The 11,253-nt window shown below is 43.4% G+C and overlaps 1 protein-coding gene across 1 annotated transcript; it reads left to right on the top strand.

Annotated features, from left to right (window-relative positions):
* The first annotated feature begins 2,402 nt into the window (after positions 1 to 2,402).
* On the top strand, positions 2,403 to 5,824 carry bhmt (betaine-homocysteine methyltransferase). The gene is made up of 8 exons (XM_010878112.3): positions 2,403 to 2,506; positions 3,183 to 3,315; positions 3,515 to 3,627; positions 3,881 to 4,072; positions 4,211 to 4,358; positions 4,450 to 4,632; positions 4,725 to 4,953; positions 5,115 to 5,824. Exons 1-8 carry the CDS (start codon positions 2,483 to 2,485, stop codon positions 5,293 to 5,295), a joined length of 1,203 nt encoding a protein of 400 aa, XP_010876414.1. The 5' UTR covers positions 2,403 to 2,482; the 3' UTR covers positions 5,296 to 5,824.
* Positions 5,825 to 11,253: the final 5,429 nt, after the last annotated feature.

Consider the following 11,253-nt stretch of genomic DNA (forward strand, 5'->3'; position numbering starts at 1 on the left):
TGGGACATTTCACAAGGGCTTTATTTGTATATGGATTGACACAGAAGGTTATGTGTTGTTTTTGTCAGTCCCTGCTGGTTTGATGTATTGGATCCAGTCTGAACCAGACACACAGGGTATAGAGCCAACTGGCCCTGATCCCAACTAGCCTTCTATTCCATAAGACAGCCTTTTGCTTTTGCTGGTCAAAATGTATGCACTATATATTGGAGCTATTATGGCCACATACATTCATATGTCTCTCACTCAATCCTTGACCCTCTCTTATGCGGTTTATTGTCCAAGTATTAACATAACCATATTGCCTTGTAGATTTAAAGCATAGCCCTGTTATATTAGAAGCATCATGTTACCCTATAGCCCTGTTACATTAGAGGCATCATATACTCTATAACCCTGTTACATTAGAAGCATCATGTTACCCTATATCCCTGTTACATTAGAAGCATCATGTTACCCTATAGCCCTGTTACATTAGAGGCATCATATACTCTATAGCCCTGTTACATTAGAAGCATCATGTTACCCTATAGCCCTGTTATATTAGAAGCATCATGTTACCTATAGCCCTGTTACATTAGAGGCATCATATACTCTATAGCCCTGTTACATTAGAGGCATCATGTTACCCTATAGCCCTGTTGCATTAGAAGCATTATGTTACTCTATAGCCCTGTTACATTAGAAACATCATGTTACTCTATAGCCCTGTTACATTAGAAGCATCATGTTACTCTATAGCCCTGTTGCATTAGAAGTATCACGTTACTCTATAGTCCTGTTACATTTGAAGCATTACGTTACTCTATAGCCCTGTTACATTGGAAGAATCATGTTACACTGTAGCACTGTTACATTAGAAGCATCACATTACTCTATAGCCCTGTTGCATTAGAAGCACCATGTTACTCTATAGCCCTGTTACATTAAAAATATCAAAGTCATTCTTGCCTTGTTGCATTAGCAGTATAACTGTTTTCCTATGGCCTTGTTAGAAGCATAATTAAAAATGTTACCAGACAATGGAAGTGTGAACAGCTTTACCTATAGGTGTTCTTCACATGACTGCAATGGGTTATTTGATGGGCTATGACATGCTTCTCCTGGACATATACACACAAGCAAACTCATCTCAGGAGACCTCACATTTCTCATCTCTCTCATCAACTCTTTGCTATGAACTGGCTGTGTCAAGATGGCCAGAGTAGATCTCCTCTTGAAAAAAACAACACTTGTCCCCTCTGTTGTCACAAACTAAAGGCCGGTATCCCTCCACCCAACTCTATTCTTATGTCTTTCAGAACAATGCACAGGCAATGCTCAAAACCTTCATCCCTACTTGGGCTCTTTGTTCAGCAACCTCTGGTCTTTTGGCTATCCCAACCATTTTTGGCAGTTCCCAATCCACACATTCAAAATTGTCCTCTGTCACTGATAAAGTGGCATGGAGGCAATAAGAGTCTCTACCTATTTTCAAAAAACATCTGAAAACTCACCTTTTCATAGAGTGCAATACTCAGTGAATAACAAAATCATATTTTTTGTAAACTGTTTATATTTATTATTTGTGTGGTCTTCATTCTAGCCCTGACTTTTGCAGATGACAGAATAATTGATTAGAATGCACAGCTAAACTATGTGGTTGTTTTGCCCAGCTTATTTAAAATGTTTGCACTTACTGTTAGTCGCATTGATAACAGTGTCTGCTAAATTACATAAATGTAGTGCTTGACTTCTAATGTTAGACAGAAGTGCCTAAAATCTGCCTCATTTTGCAGTTCCTTTTTTAGGCAGAAGAGCAAGCCTTATAGAAAGAAGCCTAATTAACACATACATTTTGATTAACATTGTCTAATGTGCGATTTGGCACTTTCTGCACTTATTTTAGCCCAAGTCAAGCGCTGCTAAAATGTAGGCCTAAATGTAAACTGTAATGCAGGGGGCATGATGACCCAGCCACCTGGGTCACCACTTTCGCAACCCACTTTGTTAACCCCGAAGTCTCACTTTATATCTGAAGTTATATAATACAACTTTTTCACTATTTGGTTGGTCACTCATAACCGCCAAAAAGTGTGCTCTGTCACACAGACACAAGCTATTGCAGTTTGAATTGATTCGACCCATGGTAAATGGTTGGTCCTTGGTTGAAGTTTTCAAACAATTATTAAAAGCATCTTCAGAAATCTACTTAAAATTGCAGTGAATCAAGTTGCACAATGCCCCGTCTGCATCTTTTTCTTCTGAAAACACTGACAAGCAAATAACATTTGTCCTTTGTGCTAAACTTGCATCTGTAGATGCAGAGATAAATAGCTTATGTAACAAGAACGAACAGGCGGATCTGTGTAAGTGACATCAGAACACCACACCCCTCTATGGGCTTATAAAGGCAGACAGGTCACGGTTTCAACCCGTCTCCAAATCTTGAGTAAGGCAGTGGTTGAATAGCGTTTCAAGTAGAGCGTCAGTCACAATAATCATGGCACCCGCTGGAGCTAAGAGGGTGAGTGAAGATATCACAATAATTGTGTCTGTAGCGGCGTAATGCAATCTCTTTCGCAGTTGAATGTGGTATTATGTAGCCTATACGTTATTATAGCGACCAGAATGCCAATTCAGCCGTTTGACTATATTTTCTTTATCATTGCGCATGTAAATTATAGGATATATATATACTGTTAATCGTGCATGTAATATAAATTGCATTACATGCACAATAACTGTAAGTGATATTTTAACAGTATACATATTCTGTTGTTGCTTTGACCAAACAACTGTTTTTGCGGTCGAAGTAAATTTTGTGGGTGTTGTATGATTTCATTGCATCGCATTTCATTCTTTTAATTGGAACAGTCTTGTACTTGCACGAATATTCACTTTGCCCCAGCGTTTCCCAAACTCGTCCTGATAGTATATAGTTTAAGTTTTTTTTAAAGCTTGGTGATAACTTCAGTCGCAACTATGGAATTGTCTCCACGTCAGTGATGGGGTATCTTGGGTGAATATTATCACTATAATTCCTAGATTTGGCCAAAGCAAGAGGAGTAACAATTTTATTTTTATGTTTATGCAAAAAACCTTATAGTGCACCCTTTCGGGGTCACCCGACATGAGTTTTGGACCATGTTTTATGTTTCAAACATTAAGAATGGAGAAATAATGAATCAGTTTTTGTGCAGAACATTCTGCAGCGTCTGGATGCGGGCGAGATTGTCATTGGGGATGGAGGCTTCGTCTTTGCTCTGGAGAAAAGGGGCTACGTGAAGGCGGGTCCCTGGACTCCCGAGGCCGCGGCCGAGCATCCTGAGGCTGGTGAGCGCGCTCTTCCTGAACCTTAATGTGTAATTTATAATAGTAAAAGACGTTATACCGCAGTCTCTAGCAACTGTCACTTCTTCACCAGAGTTGTTCACCCGTACGAGGCTGATAGCTGGCGTGGCTCAAAGTACATCGTGATGATATTGTAAATACTTAGCCAAATGCCTTGAGTGACAAGTCTTCTCAATTCCAGTGCGACAGCTGCACCGCGAATTCCTACGGGCGGGGTCAAATGTCATGCAGACCTTCACCTTCTACGCCAGTGACGATAAGCTGGAGAACAGGGGTAACGCTCAGCGCTTCACAGTGAGTATATCCTCTGTTGGGAAACCTTAACTGGAGAAATTCATGACAATGTCAGACCCATGCCCGTTTTTTAAAACTTTAACAGACAAGATTTAATAGTTACTCAATAGGAGTTTATAAATCTATGTATATCTCTATCTATGACATCTGCGTAGCACTGCTTTTTTCCAGGAAAGTATTTAGCCTATTTGCCATATTTCATAAAAATGATATGGCATTGTTTTTCTTTTTACCTCAAACTTTTTGACACTAGGGTGCACAAATCAATGAGGCTGCTTGTGACCTGGCCAGGGAGGTCGCCAATGAGGGTGACGCTATGGTGGCAGGTGGGGTCTCCCAGACACCCTCTTACCTCAGCTGCAAGAGCGAGGATGAGGTCAAGGGCATCTTCAAGAAGCAGCTTGACGTCTTTGTCAAGAAGAATGTGGATTTCTTGATTGCCGAGGTAAGAATGGGATTTCCTTGTTAAACACGGGCCACATCGATGCTCATGTGGATCATTTTGACCAGCCCGGCTCTTCATGTGCAACCGCCTCTCAGCTTCTCACTGTGGGTCCTGTTCACCCTCTGTGTGTTTGTGCAGTACTTTGAGCACGTGGAGGAGGCAGAGTGGGCTGTGCAGGTGCTGAAGACATCGGGGAAGCCAGTGTGCGCCTCCCTGTGCATCGGCCCTGATGGAGACCTCAACGGTGTCAGCCCTGGCGACTGTGCTGTCAGGCTGGTCAAAGCCGGTATGTGATCTAGTACCATTACCAATTCTCGCACTCGCCCTCTCACCCGCGCTAACTGCCAGCTCTTTTGGTGAATCCCTCTTGCGAACAGGAGCCAATGTTGTTGGAATCAACTGCCACTTTGACCCCATGACCTGCGTGAAGACAGTGAAGATGATGAAGGCGGGAGTGGAGAGGGCCGGCTTGAAGGCTCACTACATGGTGCAGCCTCTGGCCTACCACACCCCTGATTGCAACTGCCAGGGGTTCATTGACCTTCCCGAGTTCCCCTTCGGTACACGCACACGCCCACCACTCGTGTTTACATATTGTCTTTCCTCCTCTTCTGTCACAACCCCCTCTCTGAATAAAGTCAACTCTCCCCAGCTCTGGAGCCCAGGATTCTGACCAGGTGGGACATGCACAAGTATGCCAGGGAGGCCTTCAGTGTTGGCATCCGTTTCATTGGAGGGTGCTGTGGCTTCGAGCCATACCACATCAGGGCTGTTGCCGAGGAATTGGCCACAGAGAGAGGCTATCTGCCCGCTGCTTCAGAAAAGCATGGCAACTGGGGCGCTGGCCTGGAGATGCACACCAAGCCATGGGTCCGTGCCAGGTAAGGAGACATTACAAACTAACAAGCAGAAAGCTGTTAGATATCGCGCACAACAGAAGGGCTAGTCAAACTCCATTTCCAAATCACAAGAGTTACATTGTTAAACGTAGGTATAACATGTATTTCAATTCAACGGCCCACGTCATTCCTCTTTCTCCCAGGGCTCGCCGTGACTACTGGGAGAACCTGAAGCCAGCTTCTGGTCGCCCGACGTGTCCCTCCATGTCTACTCCGGACAGTTGGGGAGTCACCAAGGGCCACGCCGACCTGATGCAGCACAAGGAGGCCACTAGCCAGGATGAGCTTAAGCCCCTGTTTGAGAAGTCCAAGGCCAGCCACTGAGCGCCTCTCCTGGCTAGGAGTGGGAAGTGGAGTCCCTTAGAGGAAAACCAGAATGAAGAAATGTAGTGTTCATTCTTCTCTGAAGGGTGTGGAACTGGCACACATTCCGTTTTAAAGTTTACATACCAAAAATGAATAGATTGTGTTGTTCTCTTCATTTCTAGAGCTGTCGTTATGAACCAAAACTATTTCATTCAGATTCACTGACTCTCTAGATGGTTTAGCACTACCGTAAAATAATTTGACCTTAGTGACTTTTGCAATCTTAATCAAACCATTGATTGTACAAATGTAAGAAACCAAAACTTTGCTGCAGTGTTGCTTCTACACATATTTCAAGACTGTGCTGTTGACTTGATAGTAATCCTAGCATAAGCTTATAGAGCATATTACCAAAACTACTGTGACCACAATGTTAAAGAGCTGGTAAAGAATATAAAATATCACAGTTTTGGGTAATGAAAAATCTTACCAAATGGAAATATGTACTTCAAAACTGATGATTCAATAAACTTTCACTTGACCAAAATGTGTTTTATTCATTGTTACATTTTAGTTATTTAGCCGACGCTCTTATCCAGAGCAGTTAGTACACTGAACAAAATTATAAACGCAACACTTTTGTTTTTGCCCCCATTTATCATGAGCTGAACTCAAAGATCTAAGACTTTCTCTATGTACACAAAAGGCCTATTTCTCTCAAAATATTGTTCACAAATCTGTCTAAATATGTGTTAGTGAGCACTTCTTCTTTGCAGAGATAATCCATCCACCTCACAGGTGTAGCATATCAAGAGGCTGATTAGACAGCATGATTATTGCACAGGTATGCCTTAGGCTGGCCACAATAAAAGGCCACTCTAAAATGTGCAGTTTCATTGTATTGGGGGTGTCCGGGGGGGGAAAACCAGACATTATCTGGTGTGACCACCATTTGCCTCACGCAGTGCAACAGATCTCCTTCGCATAGAGTTGATCAGGTTGTTGATTGTGGCCTGTGGAATGTTGGTCCACTCCTCTTCAATGGCTCTGCGAAGTTGCTGGATATTGGCAGGACCTGGAACACGCTGTCGTATACGCCGATCCAGAGCATCCCAAACATGCTCAATGGGTGAAATGTCCGGTGAGTATGCTGGCTATGAAAGAACTGTGATGTTTTCAGCTTCCAGGAATTGTGCACAGATCCTTGCAACATGGGGCCGTGCATTATCAAGCTGCAACATGAGGTGATGGTTGTGGATGAATGGAACAACAATGGGCCTCAGGATCTCGTCACGGTATCTCTGTGCATTCAAAATGCCATCAGTAAAATAGTTTGTTGTCCATAACACACACCTGCCCATACCATTACCCCACTGCCACCATGGGCCACTCGATCCACAACGTTGACATCAGCAAACCGCTCACCCACACAACGTCCTACTGTCTGCCATCTGCCCTGTACAGTGAAAACCGGGATTCACCGGTGAAGAGAACACCTATCCAAAGGGCCAGATGCCATCAAATGTGAGCATTTGCCCACTCAAGTCGGTTACGATGACGAACTGTAGTCAAGTGGAGACCCTGAGAAGGGCGATGAGCATGCAGATGAGCTTCCCTGAGATGGTTTCTGACAGTTTGAGCAGAAATTATTTGGTTATACAAACCGATTGTTGCAGCAGCTGTCCGGGTGGCTGGTCTCAGACGATCTTGGAGGTGAAGATGCTGGATGTGGAGGTCCTGGGCTGGTGTGGTTACATGTGGTCTGCGTTTGTGATGCCGGTTGGATGTACTCACAAAATTGCATGCTCCCTCAAAACTTGTGACATCTGTGGCATGGTGCTGTGTGATGGAACTTCACATTTTAGAGTGGCCTTTTATTGTGGCCAGCCTAAGGCACACCTGTGCAATAATAATGCGGTGGATGGATTATCTGGGCAAAGTTGAAGTGCTCACTAACACAGATTTAGACAGATTTGTGAACAATATTTGAGAGAAATAGGCCTTTTGTGTACATAGAGAATGTCTTAGATCTTTGAGTTCAGCTCATGATAAATGGGGGCAAAAACAAAAGTGTTGCGTTTAAAATTTTGTTCAGTGTACATACATTTGAAGATGGCTAGGTGGAACAACCCTGAAACTTCATAGTAATACCTCCTATTCCATACTGTAGCAATCAAATCATTGCAAGACAGAAAACCAGACAATGAATAAACATTGCAAGCATTGTTGATGTTGAAGGGCAGAAGGTTTTCTTATGGACTAATCGGGGAGGTCAAGAGTTTACAGGTGGCAGAATGAAAAGTTCAGGTCAGGATGTGAATGCTCCATGTTTAATTATGTTAAATGTAACATGTAAGTGCTTTAAACATGCCTTCACAATGCCTTCTCAAATGCCAAAATTTCTGCAGAGAGTATATATTTTGAACAGTTAATATACCACTCTATTTTAGATATCAGAATTGTATTAGTTTTACTGTGACTGGTTAGCATGGAATTTGTCTACATTTAACAGATAAAGACTGCCCTCTAGTGGACCAAAAGAAAATATTTTGAAGGTGGCTTTTTCGTGCCAACGAGCATTCCATAAAACCCTTGGGGGCCGATTGGGACATGGATGTCCCGAATCCATGAAATATGGATCAGTTTAATTCGCTGTTTTCCTGATATACAGCTGAAAAGAATCATATGTGTTTTGCTTATGTGGGCATTTCCTGGTTGTCCTGTCTGAATGCAACCAGATCCTGTCAAAAGTCGACTGAACAAGGACTTCACAAAGTTAGCCCTTTATGATAACTCTAATTACCACTATAAAAATGTCTGTAAAATCAACCAGTAATCTGATTGACCTGACTGTTGGTGTACAGGTGTCTCATATGTGTCTCCCTATAGGGTGGTTAGGACTAAGAGATTTATTACGAGATGGCAGACAAAAGGTCTGACCAGTGTAATACTTACGGATGCATACACTTCATGTGTGCTTTACATTATGGCACAATGAAAATACAGACCAGGTACATTATCCACACAGATACCTGACATGATTCCTCCACAAGGGGCGCCAGTGTCTCACTGGGCCTTGGCTACGCCCACTGGTGCCTTCCAGCCAGCAACATGCACCAATACTAACATTGATCTAAACACCTCACAGAGCCACTGTTATGACTCCTCCGTGTTGTCCCCGGCAATGGAAACGTCATGTTACGAATGTGACATCACTGTACTTACACAGTTGTTAACCAGATAGTTTGGCTCCTGGGTGCTGACTGGCTGAAGTGCTCGAGTCTTAAATATTGATTGGCTGAGAGTTGGGTTGCATGACTTTACGACAGTTTTTTTTACTATTCTGTTGATGGTGCCCGGTTTATGATGGCAATAAGGCCCTTAGGAGGAGTGTTTGATATGGTCGTGGTAAGGTATTGCTGGGCTGTATCAAGGCACTCTTTTGGCCACAGTGCTTATGAGTCAGAGTATCACTTGTTTCATCAGGGTTAAAAACATTCACTGCTGCCTGCAGTAATCCAGTCGCTCACGACTCAGCTCTTTCACGTTTCATGTTATTATTGGTTGTTTCCTCCCGAAACAGGACGTGAGGTCGGTAGTAGTATGTCTGGCGGAGTTCCTGGGGAAGAATCTGTCTGGCGCAATGATTGACAGCATAGTGGAACTGATCACCTTCAACAACATGGAGATAGATGACAAGGCCAAATATTAGTTCCTGCCTGAAGACGTTGGGGACAAAACCAAGGGGAAGTTCCTCTGCAAAGGTAACAATCAAAGGGGAGGAGTGAAGACGAGCAGAGGGGACAATAAAAACAATAAAACAATAAAAACCTATCTGCAGCAGAACTTCCTCAAGCTTAATGATGACAAAACTTAATTTCTACTAATTGGTACAAAATCCACACTAACCAAAGCCGGCACCGTCCTCCTCACTACTGATGACTCGGTTTTCTCTCCATCCCCTCATACATGCAACCTCTGTGTCATACTGCACTCCTCACTCAGCTTCCAACAACACATAAAACAGACAGTCAAATCCTCATTCTTCCACCTCTGCAATGTTGCCAAGTTACAGTCTTCCCTGTCCCGCACTGCCGCTGAAACCCTAATACATGCATTCATTTCTGCCTGTCTTGACTATTTCAAATCTCTCTTTTCTGGCATTAACTCTTTAACTCTTCATAAACTACAACTAGTTCAAAATTCAGCTGCACCACTTTTCACACACACCAAATCCTGGCAGCACATCACCCCCATCCTACCAGAACTCCACTGGCTCCCAATCTCTAAAAGCATTGACATCAAAATTCCTCTCCTCCCGTATAAAGCCCTCCACCAACTTGCTCCACCCTATCTCTCAGACCTTATTCCCTAATACCATTCCTCCAGGTCACTCCGCTCTGCCACTGCTGGCCTCCTTAACATCCCTCGATCCAAGCTGCAGAGCTTTGGAGTCAGGGCTTTTTCACGGTCTGCTCCAAGACTTTGGAATGCCCTTCCACAATTCATCTGTGACTCCAAATCTGTAGCCATCTTCATCCACCACCTCAAGGGTCATCTGTTCTAACCAGCCTATCCCTAGCCCCACACCGATGTTGTTTGACCCACCCCCCCCTTTTTGTTTTTTGTTTTGTTAGCTACCGTTTGTCTCTGTAGTTGTTTGTTATGTATGTATTGTAAAGCGTCTTTGGGTCTTTGAAAAGCGCTATATAAATGTAATGTATTATTATTATTATTATTAGGGGAGGGGTGGAGAGGAGGAGAGGGGACGTGGAGAGAAGCAGATGGGAGGAGAGTGGAGAGGAGAAGAGATGAGAAAGAGAATAAAAGAGGAGAGGAGAAGAGAGAGGAGAGAGCAAAGAAGAGAGGAGGACGTTCTCCATGGACAAACACCAGAGGGTTGTTGGTTCATGCTGTTGCAGTCACCTAATGGCTGCAGATTGGACAGTGGTACATTCATGCTGTGGTCAGATCCCGAAGCTGCTCTCAATGACACGTATCTCTAACTCCCTCTCTGTTCCTCTCCAATGTTGTCTCTATCTCTTCATCTCTGTCTGTCGCTCGCTCCTCCCTCCCTCCCTCCCTCCCTCCATCTCTATCTCCTTTCTGTTCTTTCCCTCCATCGCTCTCTCTAAGGGACAATAGGAGACTGGAAGAACTCATTGACGGTGGCCCGGAGTGAACATTTTGACCATTGTTTAGTAATGTGAATGAAAATGAAATAAATACCTTAAACATATCCTGCCCAGTTTATTATCTCAATACTTACCCATAAACCCCCCAGAGGTTGATTGTCACATAGGGAAATGTGACATCAACAGTTTTTTAAATAACTGTGTAAGTGCTAGAGAGTAATTTTTTACTTACTATGTCACATAGGCTATTTCTTTCATTGGGCAATGGCCGGGAGTACGTTGCACTGCACGGACTCCAGTGTGAACTCAATAACAGCTGTGTAGCTGGAGAATGGGCTAGTCTACCTCAACCTCGTGTGAACCAGAGAAAAGCATTAGTTTTGAGCAAGCACCGTGATAACCATCGGCCTCACGTGGCGGGGGAAAACGTTCCTGGAGGAAGCAATGGTTCGGTCTTGGCCTGTTTTGGAGATGGGCGTCACAAAATTGGGTGGGGAGAAAAATGGCAAACAAAAGATATGTAATAATATTGAGCTGTGTGTGTTTGGGATGGTAGGCAATATGTTTTAGGAATTCCCTGGCATATGCAGATGGTACAGTAATCAACATGAACGACAATTAAGGCAAATCACATGTAATATATTGCAGGTATTCCGACCATACAGCTGTTTCCTCAGCATTTTCAGCCACAAGCAAAGGGCTTTTGGACTGTGACAAATGCAGTTACTTTGTCTAATTTAAAAGAACTAAGAACTAAAATGGCTGATGTGAGTAGTGAACATGCGGTGAAATAGGATGTCTAGATTATTGTGGCCATCATAAGAAAATTATGATATATAGC

This window comes from Esox lucius, chromosome 14 (genome assembly GCF_011004845.1).
Source record: "Esox lucius isolate fEsoLuc1 chromosome 14, fEsoLuc1.pri, whole genome shotgun sequence".
NCBI lineage: Eukaryota > Metazoa > Chordata > Actinopteri > Esociformes > Esocidae > Esox > Esox lucius.

Coding starts and splice junctions, on each gene's coding strand:
- bhmt (XM_010878112.3), top strand. CDS start 2,483: ATGGCACCCGCTGGAGCTAAGAGG. Junction 3,628..3,880: donor GTAACGCTCAGCGCTTCACA/GTGAGTATATCC, acceptor TTTTGACACTAG/GGTGCACAAATCAATGAGGC. Junction 4,954..5,114: donor AAGCCATGGGTCCGTGCCAG/GTAAGGAGACAT, acceptor TCTTTCTCCCAG/GGCTCGCCGTGACTACTGGG.